The sequence below is a fragment of the Phacochoerus africanus genome, chromosome 11, assembly GCF_016906955.1.
Source record: "Phacochoerus africanus isolate WHEZ1 chromosome 11, ROS_Pafr_v1, whole genome shotgun sequence".
Lineage (NCBI taxonomy): Eukaryota > Metazoa > Chordata > Mammalia > Artiodactyla > Suidae > Phacochoerus > Phacochoerus africanus.
This window is the reverse complement of record NC_062554.1, coordinates 7,808,255-7,821,365: the sequence shown is the minus strand read 5'-3', so window position 1 is coordinate 7,821,365 and position 13,111 is coordinate 7,808,255. Positions and strand designations below refer to the sequence as shown.

Genomic DNA, 13,111 nt, shown 5'->3' with positions numbered 1-13,111 from the left:
TGGAACTAGAGAGACTTGACCTTCAGCCCCATCTGCCATTTACTAGCTCCGTGAGCAAGGTATAGAATATCTTGGAGCCTCAGACTCCTCGTCTGTAAAGCAGAGGTGAATGTCACCGGGTTATTGTGAGGTCCGGATTATATGACATTTAGGAAAAATACCTCATGGTACCTGGTAGATACATAACAAACAACCATCTCCTTTGGAAGGCTCACAAGAGGGGAGGAGAGTCCTGTCGGTTGTGGGGCAGTGAGGCTGGGTGGTCAGGGGCTGGCCTAGGGAGCCTGTGTGGTACAGGGCTCTCCTCCTCTCCTGTTATCTGTCTCATCATTGTTAAAGATGGGTGGTCTATCACTAACTGTCGTCACTATGATTTTTACACAGCATCACCTTTTTATTTTTTATATTTTTTCCTTTTTAGGGCCACACCTTTGGCATATGGAAGTTCCCAGGCTGGGGCTCGAACCAGAGATGCAGCTACCAGCCCACACCACAGCCACAGCAACGTGGGATCCAAGTCATGTCTGCAACCTACACCACAGCTCACAGCAATGCCGGATCCTTAACCCACTGAGCAAAGCCAGGGATCAAACCCTCATCCTCACGGATACTAGTTGGACTCCTTACTGCTGAGCCACAATGGGAACTCCTGGCATCACTGTTTGTAAAGTTTAATTCTTATCCTTCAGTACCAGCCGTGCCGTGTGGTTTCCGATCTGCTCTTTGCTCACAGTGTTTACGTACCTAATCGAGTCTCAGCAGTTACTCACATGTTCAGTGTTTTGAAATGTGAGAGGATGACCCGAGTCAGGAGCTGCAGTAACAGCTCAGTACTGTCTAAGGTGAGCTACTGGAAATTATAGAAATTTTGGCCATCATGCCCAGTACTTTGTCTCAAATATCAAATCTGCCTCAAAAGGTAAGTGACCAGAGGGCTGAGCTCCTAAGTGAGAGCGATAGGTTTATTCAGAACCTAACTTTGAGAGTTCTCTTGCGACACAGCCGGTTAACGATCCAGCATTGTGTCACTGCAGCAGCTTGGGTCACTGTCATGGCATGAGTTCGATCCCTGGCCCAGGCACTTCCACATAATACATGCATGGCCAAAAAAAAGAACCTAACTTTACAAACTTGTTAAAGCAACATTGACAGTCACCTCATTTCATCCCCTTACTTCACGAGTCCTTTAGTTGAGGAGATGGTGGCCTATGGCAGTTACAGTCTGTTGGTGACAAAAGCAAGATTAGAAGAAAAATGAATGGTGGTGCTGTTTACAGTTTCTCTGTGACGAAATTGCTTTATTTGATCCTTCTAGAAACCTTGTAGCTAGTAGATAATACCCCATTGAACAGGTGAGAAAACCAGGGCTCAAAGAGACTGAGAGCTCAGGGTCCCCTAGGTGGCAAGAGGAGAGCTGGAATTCAGAGGTGGATCTTTTGACCCCCAGCTAGAATTCAGAGCTCTGGCACACTGTTCCAAGACAGCAGGTGCCTCAGCCGCTGTCGCAGTCGGCTCTCTTCAGTTCCCCAGTGGAGTCTGGGGAAGAAAACCAAGTCTCCAGGTTTTCTGTGGTTCCCCATCTTGCTCGCCTGGAACAGTGGTGCCCGGTTTGGAACTTCCCAAATCTTGGTAATTTAATACTTTATATAAAATGTATTAAAGGTGATCCTGAACTCAATATAGCCTTCTTTAATCTGATGAGAAAGTTGGTTCCCTTCTTCTTTTGGTGCCTTTGGAGTCAGACACACTCGGGTTCAAATCCCAGGTCCGCCACTTACTGAATCTTATGTGACCTTGAGCAAATCCCTTCTCTCTGAGCCTGCCTTCACCACGAGGACGGTAAGACCCATGTTGTAGGTTTTGCGCAGGGTACGTATATGAGAAACACTTGGCACCATGGCTGGCCCAGGGTAGGTACTCAGTAAACATTCTTTTCCTTCTCTTCTCACCACCCCAACCCACCACCACAAGACATGAGAAGAATCCTTACCTGCTCCAGTAGAACGGGACACGGGGATTAGGGGAGAGTACTACATCAAGGTTGCTTGGTTTTTATTTTTTGTTTGGTTGGTTGGTTGATTTGGGGCACACCCACAGCATGTGGAAATTCCCAGGCCAGGGATCAAACCCATACCACAGCAGCAGCCCAAGCCATTGCAGTAACAATGCCAGATCCTTAACCCACTGCACCACAAGAGAGAGCCCACGGGTTGCTTGTTTTCAAGTCTCAACAAATTACTAGTCATTTCACCTCTCTGAGCTTCCATCCCCTCCTTTTAACTGTGAAAATAAAAATATGTCCTAGGAGATAAGCATGAAATGAAAGTGTTAGGAAAGTGCTGCAAAATATAAGATATTCTCGGAGTTCCCGTCGTGGCGCAGTGGTTAACTAGGAACCATGAGGTTGCGGGTTCTATCCCTGCCCTTGCTCAGTGGGTTAACGATCCGGTGTTGCCGTGAGCTGTGGTGTAGGTTGCAGACGCGGCTCGGATCCCGTGTTGCTGTGGCTCTGGCGTAGGCCGGTGGCTACAGCTCCGATTTGACCCCTAGCCTGGGAACTCCGTATGCCGCGGGAGCGGCCCAAGAAGTAGCAACAACAACAACAACAAAAAAGACAAAAGACAAAAAAAAATATATATATATAAGATATTCTGCAAATGTGTCATAGTGCAGACGCTTCCTGCACAGTTAACTTATGGTGGTGGTTTCTCTTAATAGGCTATCGAAAGAGCTTCTTCTGGACCCACAGCAAACTCTGGTCTTCAAAGTTTGGCATAAAGGAGGTATGAACTCTTTCTTATCTTTTTGTTTGTTTGGTTTTTGTTTTTTGAGGGCCACACCCACGGCATATGGAGATTCCCAGGCTAGGGGTCAATTCGGAGCTGCAGCTGCTGGCCTACACCACAGCAGTGCGGGACCCAAGCCACATCTGCTACCTACACCACAGCTCACGGCAATGCCAGATCCTTAACCCACTGAGCAAGGCCGATCAAACCTGCATCCTCATGGATACTAGTCATATTTGTCTCCCCTGAGCCACGCAATGGGAACTCTGAACTCTTTCCTTATTTAGTTATAAAAATAAGCTCATATCATGTTGACAATTTGCCAATCCTTTTCTTTTTTTAACCAAGTAAAACCTTGGCACTGACGGTGCTGGAAACACGTATATGTGTTAGAGGTAACCCCGCAGAATGGCCTATCGTTCTCCTATGGAATTTAAATCCTTAGGAACCACACTGTTTTGTTTGATTACCTGCTAGTGCAGAAATGCAAGTACATTCGAGTCTTTCCAGTGGTGTCGTAATACTCACAACGCCCTGTTAGCATACACAGCTGATTTCCTCCCCTTTGCGTGATGTTATGCCTTCTGCTGACTCTGGCCTAGTAACCCAAAGCCTGTTATGTTCAGGCAGTACACAGACTAGAGTGTGACAGCTTGTCCTTCCCTGTTTTAAGACCCAGGATGGCATGCTTACGTCATGGTCCTTGGATCTAGCTTTACTCAACTGGCATTTACTAAGAGGTTTAATACAGCAGCCTTAAGAGCACAGACCCTGAAGCCACACTCTTTGGATTCAAATACCAGTTCCTCTCCTTATAAAGTAATATGACCTTGGGTTTTAACTTAACTTCTCTGTGCTTCAGTTTGCTTATTTATAAAGTAGGGAGGATAACGGTACCTATGTTGTAGGGTTTTAGGAGAATTAAATGAGTGCCTGATTCTTAGTAAACCCCATCTCAGTTTAGTTTGTTTGTTTGTTTTTATTAGTGAATGCCACTATCCCTTTACAGATATCCCTAATCCTACCAGGTAAAAATATAACTGGTTTAGTTTCATAGATGTAAAAATCTGAGTCCCAAGGAAGTTTAGTGGCTTGACTAAGGTCATGCCTAGTAATTGATGGAGCTAGGACTCAGACCCCGTTCTGACTGGCCAATAGCCTTCACTGTTTGTACACGGTCTGGTAAGATGGGATAACTCAGAAAAATAAAGTGGTTAGGACATTCGACACTCTCACAGCTCTGATACTTAGGGAAATTTGTCTCACCAAATCCCTCCTATAAATCTAGCTCCTTTAAGATTCCTCCTGGGTCTTGGTTTCTGAACCTTCGGTGGTTTTGAGTTATCTGCAGCGTCATAGTGTTTGCTTGCCAGTGGTAAGTTTCAGAGCTAACCCCAAAGCCTGTAAGGACCTGAGGGTGGTCCGGGGTAAAGGAAGTGGACTTAGCTGGCTCTCCTTGTATGCTCCTCTTTGGGACTCATGCTGTGGATCTGGTTTGGCTGATTGATCCCATCCTGCTGCCATGGCTTCCAAACCCGCCCGGTCTCATCAGCAGAGCAGGAGCTGATCATAAATCAGTTTTCTCTGTATCAACACCAGGAATTTCTGTTTTATTCAGCTTCTCTTTTGTTTTTGTTTTTGTTTTTTTTGCCATTTCTTGGGCCACTCTCGTGGCATATGGAGATTCCCAGGCTAGAGGTCCAGTTGGAGCTGTAGCCGCTGGCCTACACCACAGCCACAGCAACACTGGATCCAAGCCACGTCTGCAACCTACACCACAGCTCACGGCAACGCCAGATCCTTAACCCACTGAGCAAGGCCAGGGATCGAACCCGCAACCTCATGGTTCCTAGTCGGATTCACTAGCCACGACGGGAACTCCTCCTCTTTTGTTTTTTATTCCTGTCTTCTCTCTAAAGTACTCCACAGATTCTCAGTCAGACTAGGCTTTTCCTCAATTTGACACTTAGTTTAGCAAGAAAAGAAAAAGTATAAGCATTGGTCATATGCAGATCTGTATTCAGATCTTGGCACTGCTATTTACAAACTCTGTGATCTGAGACAAATCACTTTACATCTTTGAGCCTTTATTTCCTTATTTATAAAATTAGGGTAATAGTGGAGTTCCCACAGTGGCAAAACAGAATCAGGAGCATCTCTGCAGCACCAGGACGAAAGTTTGATCCTCAGCCCAGTACAGTGGCTTAAAGGATCCAGCATCACCGAAGCTTCAGTGTAGGTCACAACTGCAGCTCAGATCTGATCCCTAGCCCAGGAACTTCATATGCCATGAGACGGCCAAAAAGGACCAAAAAAAAAAGGATAATAGTACTAGCCCTACAGGGTTTTTGTAAGGATTAGAGATAAGTATATATATAAACAGTGTTTGGCACATAATTGGCACCTAGTAAATGGAGCTTTTTTTTTTACTGTGGCTACTACGTGTCGGGTACCGTGCTAGGGCTGTTGGGCATAGCGATGAGTGAAGCGGGAATAGCGCTCATCCAGCTCTGTCTCGGCGTAGGGAGATGCCTCTCTCCCCTTAACTCCAGCCTTTCCACACGGATGCATGGAACCTGTTGTAAAAGTTACTCAAGCCAGACCAAGCTGTGTTCAATAAGGCGGGCGTGGTCTTTGTCCTCACGCAGCTTCTAGTCTAATGATGCAGTATGATTAGAAAATGCAGCATATGCTGAGGGACATCTAACCCCAATTGAGGTCAGGGAAGGTTTCCTGGTGTACTTCAACTGAGAGATGAAGGGATCGGGTGTATAGTCAGAGGGAACAGCAAATGCAAAAGCCTGGAGTAAAGAAAGAATATGGAGTTCCCGTCGTGGCTCAGCAGAAATGAATCCAACTAGGAACCATGAAGTTACAGGTTCGATCCCTGGCCTCACTCAGTGGGTTAATGATCCGGCGTTGGGTTAAGGGTCCGGCGTTGCCAGAACTGTGGTGTAGGTCGCAGAGGCAGCTTGGATCTGGCGTTGCTGTGGCTCTGGTGCAGGCCAGCAGCTGGAGCTCCGATTCGACCCCTAACCTGGGAACCTCCATATGCCGCCAGTGCTAAAAAAGACGGAAAAAAAAAAGGAAAGAATACAAAGGCACTCAGGATCCCTAGAACATAAAACCACAAAGGAAGAAGGATGGGCCGCTGCGAAATCTGATGTTAAATTTGATTCTTCAAAGCCATTCTTTTTCTCGATGGTGATGATCTTTAACCAGATTTCTCCTCAGCCGAGTTTAGGAGGAAGTGCTTTCACGTGAGGCAGAACCTGCCGCAAGGACAAGCTAAATTATGCTCCGTAACCAAAAAGAGCAAGATGGGTTTTCTTTGCCGAGCTCTGTCCTGGGAGGGCAAATCAATGGCTCCAGCCACCATTCTTCACCCGCAGTGGGTGAAAATGACGTAACCCCTGCTCTGGGGAAGATAACTTCGAGCGGTCCTAGAATCTAAGACTGTCCAAGGTGAGGGTTCGGTCCTTCTCATATCCCCGAGACCCGAGGCCCAGGAAGTCACAGCAGTGTTTTCGAGTCAAAGCCACACTCAGGTTTGCTGTTGCGTCCGTTACTGCCCTGGCCCGTTCGCGCGCCTTCTCCGTGGGTGCTTCTCAGGCTCCTAGGATGTGGGCGGATGTTGGGCCCGTTGCGGAGAGCACAGGCAGCGTGGAGCGAGCCAGGCTCCGCTTTTAGGTAGGCCCCGGCCCGAAGGAGAGCACATCGGCGACGAACCCGAACCCGTTAGAGGTGGTCGTGACCACGCCTCTCGAACATTCGCATTCCTTGACTATGTAGCAAATTGAAAAGGAGGATTGTGGCCGCGTTCGGTAGAATCAGCCCTTGATGTATTCAGTGTAGGAACAGGAGCTGTTTGTCCTCAGCTGCTTTCATGTCAGGAGTGACAGCAGGAAGCAGTGCGTCTGAGCACAAAGGTCGTGGGGGCAGCTCGTCCGGCCCAGGAGTCCTCCTTCCCTGTCGTCAAGAGCAGCCTCAGCCCGGGCTCATTTTACCCCTGAACTGGTTTTCTAGGGAGTTCCTCGTCTCTGTGTGTGTGTGTGTGTGTGTGTGTGTGTGTGGTTTGCGTCACTTTCATTCTTCATTATAATACATATATATGTTATAGCAATTTAAATACAGGCTAGTGTAAATAAGAAAACGAAAACCCCTTATAATTCCACGGGTGATGGTCTTTCAGGTGATTCCTTTCAAGATCCACTGCTCTGAGGAAAATCTGTGAGACATGACAACCTGGGGGGGAAAAGAGGTGTTTCTTATGTTCAGTGGGTGTTTCCTAGCCTATGTCAAGAAGACAGGACTCGCGACCCTGCCGGCTTTTCCCGACTGTACAGAAGAGGGAATTCACAGTAGGCATCTGGCTCCAGTTGCCAGTCTCTCACCCTGTTATCTGTCTTCCCCGTTGATTGTGGCATCACGGAGCCCTCCCATCCCGCGAATCAGCTTCCACGTGCACTGCCTCGGATCTCAGTGGCAGGACGTGCGCAGCCACACCGCCCGGCCCTTCTCTTTACCCCGCAGGTGAGGAGAGGGTGATTGGTTTCGCCTCGGTGGACCTCTCCCCGCTGCTCTCTGGCTTCCAGTTTGTCTGCGGCTGGTACAACATCACAGACTTCAGTGGCGAGTGCCAAGGGCAGATAAAGGTTGCTGTCTCCCCTTTGGAGAGTTTAATGCGCTTCAAAGAAGAAAGACAAGCAAGACGTGGGGTGAAGACTCCAGGATCACTGGTACATATCCTGATTCACATTCTTTTTTTTTTTTGCTTTTTAGGGCCATACCCGAGGCATGTGGAAATTCCCAGGCTCGGGGTGACATCAGCACTACAGCTGCCAACCACAGCAACAGGGGATCCCAGCCACATATGTGACCTCCACCGCAGCTCACAGCAATGCTGGATCCTTCACCCACTGAGCAATGCCCGGGATTGAACCCGTGTCCTCATGGATACTAGTCAGATTCATTTCCGTTGCACCACAATGGAAACTCCTTTTTTTCTTCCCTTTTTTTTTTTTTTTTTTTTCTGATTCACATTCTTAACCAGTAAGGCTTCTACTGAGCAAAACCTATAAGAAGATAATTTACATGCATTTGGTACTTTCCAGCATACGAAATAAATTTGAGTCTCATAATGATCTCATGACCTTTTTGAGGTAATGAAAAAATCTTCTAGAGCAATGAGATCCTGCTTTTTAGCACTGGGACCTACATATCTAATCACTTATGATGGAGGATAATATGAGAAGAAAGAATGTGTATGTGTGCCTGGGTCGTCTTGCTATACAGTAGAAACTGGACAAAACACTGTAAACCAGCTATAATGGAAGAAAATTAAAATCATAACCCTGATGGCTCAATGGGTTATCACTACTGTGGCTCTGGTTCCTGTGGCACGGCTTCAGTTCCTGGCCTGGGAGCTTCTGCATGCCTCTGGTGTGGCCACAAAAGAAAAATTTCTGGAATTACATGGTAACAGTGGATCCACGATTCTGAATATACTGAAAACTGCTAAATTGCACACAAAGAGTGAGTTTTATAATACATGACTAAAATCTCAGTTTTTAAATAAAATAAGGTTAGTTGCAGTGGAATCTGAAACCATATCAGATGAACTTTTTTTAAATTCTTAAATTAAAATTTTTGGTCTGGGAGTTTCTGTCGTGGCACAGTGGTTAACGAATCCGGCTAGGAACCATGAGGTTGCGGGTTCGATCCCTGGCCTCGATCAGTGGGTTAAGGATCTGGCGTTGCCGTGAGCTGTGGTGTAGGTCACAGATGCAGCTCGGATCTCTAGTTGCTGTGGCTGTGGTGTAGGCCAGCGGCTACAGCTCTGATGAGACCCCTAGCCTGGGAACCTCCATATGACATGGGAGTGGCTCAAGAAAAGGCAAAAAGACCAAAAAAATTTTTTGGTCTGTTTAAGAAAAATTGAAAAGAAAGAACGAGAAGAAGGGAATTGATGATAGTAAGCATAGACAGCTCTTTCAGCGAGTGTAACTGTAAAGGAAAGGAGAGTTTTCCAGACTGTCCCAAATACAAGGGAGCTCTATCAAGACAAACACTGTGGGGGGTGTTTTCTCTTTTTTTGGCCATCCCATGGCATATGGAATTCCCAGGCCAGGGATCAGATCCAAGCCAAAGTTGTGACTGCAGCTGCAGCAACACTGGATGCTTAACCCACTGTGCCGGTGTGGGGAGCTAACCTGCATCCCAGCACTCCAGAGACACCACCACTCCTGTTGCGCCACAGCAGGAACTCCCAAACACCATTTTATTCATCTCTCCATCACGCATGCCTGGCACAGGGTCTAGTACAGTGGGTGTCAGTAAATAGCAGATGAGTGAATGAGTGAAGAAATGCACACTTGAGAAGATGACAAAGAGGTAGATAGTCCCCATATAGGAAGGCCTTTTCTTTACATCATTCCTGATAATCATGAGATAAGAAATATCACAGCCAGATTATCCTCACATGTAAAGAAAATGTTAGCTGTCCAGGCAGGAGTTGATAAACCTAGCTGGAGGAAACAAGAGCATGAGTAAAAATAACTCAGCTTTTAGAAACAATCTGAGCATATAGTCTATAAAGTGGAGGTAATAATAGTACCTACCGCAAAAGCTTATTGTGATTTTTTTTGTTTTTTGTCTTTTTAGGGCCACACCCTCAGCATATGGAGGTTCTCAGGCTAGGGGTCTAATCAGAGCTGTAGCCACTGGCCTACACCACAGCCACAGCAACTCGGGATCCAAGCCACATCTGTGACCTATACCATAGCTCACGGCAACACCAGATCCTTAACCCACTCAGCAAGGCCAGGGATGGAACCCACGTCCTCATGAATACTAGTCGGGTTGGTTAACCACTGAGCCACGACGGGAACTCCTATTGTGATGTTTAAATGAGAAAATGCATATAAGTTTCTTAGTACAGTGTTCAACACATAAGAAATATTCAGTAAATTATACACAATAATAAATTTTGCAAATTTATTTTACTGCTTTGATCCAAAAGGATTTGTGGTAACAGGTGTACATTTTTCTCATTGCTTCTGCAGATGCCAGTACACAGCCCTTTCTCCTTCCCCGCCTCTGATGTGTTGGCTACGTTCCCTGGCTGCTTTGCAGTTCAGACTCCAGAACATGTTGCCCACACCTCCTCGGAGGCTGATTTTTCCTCTCCTGGGAGGTGAGTGATTTCTCAGTGGTAGGAGGAGATGGAGTCAAAGATGGAAGTGTGCAAATTAGCTGGTTATTTCCATCTTTCCTTTTTTAGAAGGAGAAATGAGGGACAGGGAAAGACCATTGACCTTCTTTCTTAATTCCCAGGAGCCCCAAGAGCGTGTGAAAACAAAGTGCTTATAAAATGGGACCTAGAACTTTTACCCCATCAAAAAGATAGCTTCAGGGAGTTTGTGTTGTGGCTCAGAGGGTACGCACCCAACTAGTATCCATGAGGATGTGCATTCGATCCCTGGCCTCGCTCAGTGGGTTGACAATCCAGTGTTGTGAGATGTGGTGTAGGTCAGAGATATGGCTTGGATCTGGCATTGCTGTGGCTGTGGGGTAGGCTGGCAGCTACAGCTCTGATTCAACCCCTAGCCTGGGAACTTTCATAGGCTGCAGGTGCAGCCCCCACAAAAAAAAAAAAAAAGGATAGCTTCAGTGCAAGGGACTTTTTCCCTTTTCCTCAGAGGCCTTTAACGTTCATCCCTAAAGCCAATCGTCTGTTGTGTGAGAATATATGTCATGCCCTTTCCGCTCCTAAACCCGTGTGCCAGATTATTTTGTGAAAAATAGCTCCCCATCATTTTGACCAAGCCTGCTGTGGATGCATATGTGGAACAGGGCTGGAGCGTGTTCTGTCTATCAAAGGGCAGGCCCTAAGAATGAGCACTCCCTTCCAGGCCCCAGCACCATTTGGCATCCCTGCTTCCCTGACTGGCATCCATGAGGATGCAGGTTCAACCCCTGGCCCTGCTCAGTGGGTTAAGGATCCAGGGTTGCTGTCAGCTGTGGCGTAGGTCGCAGACGCGCCTCAGATCTGGTGTTGCTGTGGCTGTGGTGTAGGCTAGCGGCTACAGCTCCAATTCGACCCCTGGCCTGGGAACTTCCATATGCTGTGGGTGTGGCCCTAAAAAGAAAGAATAAATAAATAAATAAATTTAACCAAAAAAGTGTAGAACTTACTCTGAAAATTGTGAACTGTTGTTAAAAGAAATTAAAGATATTCTAAATAAATGGAAAGGTATCCTATGTTTCCATGGATTGGAGAACTTAATGTTATTTTTTTGTTTTTGTTTTTTGCTTTTTTAGGACCCCACCTTTGGCATATGGAGGTTCCCAGGCTAGGGGTCAAATCGGAGCTGTAGCTGCCGACCTACATCACAGCCACAGCAACACAGGATCCGAGCCATGTCTGCCACCTGCACCACAGTTCACAGTCAGTCCTTAACCCAGCAGCAGGGCCAGGGATTGAACCTGTGTCCTCATGGATGCTAGTCAGATTCGTTAACCACTGAGCCATGACAGGATCTCCAAAAACTTCATATTGTTAAGATGGCAGTATTCCCCAAATTCATCTGTAGATTCAGTATACTCTTTTTTTTTTTTTGCTATTTCTTGGGCCGCTCCCGCGGCACATGGAGGTTCCCAGGATAGGGGTCAAATCGGAGCTGTAGCCACTGGACTACACCAGACCCACAGCAACGAGGGATCCGAGCCACGTCTGCGACCTACACCACAGCTCACGGCAACGCCGGACCCTTAACCCACTGAGCAAGGGCAGGGACCGAACCCGCAACCTCATGGTTCCTAGTCGGATTCGTTAACCACTGCGCCACGACGGGAACTCCCAGTATACTCTTTATATACTAATCCCTGCTGGATTCCTTAGGGAAATGGGCGAGCTAGTCCTAAATTCATATGGAAATTTAAGGCCCACAGAAGAGGCCAAACAATATTGAAAAGGAAGAAAAATGTTCCCAATTTCACAACTTAGTACAAACCTACAGTAAACAACACAGTGTGCTATTGTGATAAAAATAAAGGTCAATGGAATAAAATTGACAATCCGAAAATAAACCCACATGCCAAGGACTCCAAAATATCAAAGATGCCAAGGCAGCTTAGTGACTTTAATTGGTTTAATTGTCTTTTCAGCAAATGGTACAGGAACAACTGGATATCCACATGCAGAAGAGTGAAGTTGGACCCCTTTCCTCAGATTATATACAAAAACTAACTCCAAATGGGTCATATATTTAAATATTAAGAGCTAAAACTAGAACACTCTTAGAAGAAAACCTCCGCGTAAATCTCCCTAACTAGATTAGGCAATGATGTAACGCCAGAAGTACAAGCAACAGAAGAAAAAATACTTGGATTCATCAAAATGTAAAACTTTCATGCTATAATCAATAGCTGGAGAGTAAAAAGACAGCCTACAGAATGTGAGGACATTTTTGCAAATCATAGATCTGATAAGAGACTCGTTTATGGAATATATAAAGAATTCTTACAACTTACCAGGATAAAGCAGCTAACTCAATTTAAAAACAAGCCAATGATCTGAATAGATGTATCTCTAGAGAAGATACACAGGTGGCAGTAAGCCCATGACAGAGGTTAGATGACATGAGCCATCAGGGAAATGTAACCAGTGACTCTGACAAGGTTCCACCTCACACGCAGTCGAACTGGCTGTACTCAAAAGGACAGGTACCTCAGGTGCTGGGGGAGATGCGGAGAAATGGGAATGCTCACGTGTGGCCGCTGGGATTGTAGAATGGTGCAGCTGTTTTGGAAGACAGTCTGGCAGTTCCTTAAAAGGTTGAACACGGAGTGACCATGTGATGCAGTAATTTCACTCCTAGGTATATACCAGAGGGAGGTGAAAACACATGCCCACACAGAAACTTGTACGTGAATGTTTGTAGCAGCTTTCTTCCTAATAACCAAAAAAAGAGAAGCAACCCTTATGTCCATCAGCTGATGAGTAGATACATAAAATGTAGTACATGTATCCAGTAGGAAAATCATTCAGCCATGAAAAGGAATGGACAAAACTTGAAAACACGCCAACTGAAAGAAGCTCATCACAAAAAGTCACATGTTGTATGGTTCCATTTATATAAAACATCCAGATGAGGCACCTCTGTAGAGACGCGAAGTGGGTTAGCATTTGCTTGGGGCTGAGAGGCTCCTGTGGAAGGTTGGGGGAGAGGAGAAAATAGGGACTGATTGCTGTTAGGTGTAGGATTTCTTTTTAGAATGATGAAAATGTTTTAAAAATTGATTGTGGCGATGGTTGCACAGCT

The 13,111-nt window shown here is 46.1% G+C and overlaps 1 protein-coding gene across 4 annotated transcripts in view; it reads left to right on the top strand.

The window, feature by feature from the left end:
* The window catches only part of C2CD3 (C2 domain containing 3 centriole elongation regulator), a 122,955-nt gene that overhangs the window by 82,447 nt on the left and 27,397 nt on the right, over positions 1 to 13,111 (top strand). For all 4 annotated transcript variants that reach the window (XR_007130990.1, XR_007130989.1, XM_047754141.1 and 1 more), the window contains 3 exons: positions 2,719 to 2,783; positions 7,320 to 7,525; positions 9,851 to 9,981. Coding sequence is in view for 2 of the 4 variants with exons in the window: in XM_047754141.1 (XP_047610097.1) it covers positions 2,719 to 2,783; positions 7,320 to 7,525; positions 9,851 to 9,981 (402 nt within the window). In the remaining 2 variants the exon portion in view is untranslated. The remainder of the gene's footprint in view (positions 1 to 2,718; positions 2,784 to 7,319; positions 7,526 to 9,850; positions 9,982 to 13,111) is intronic.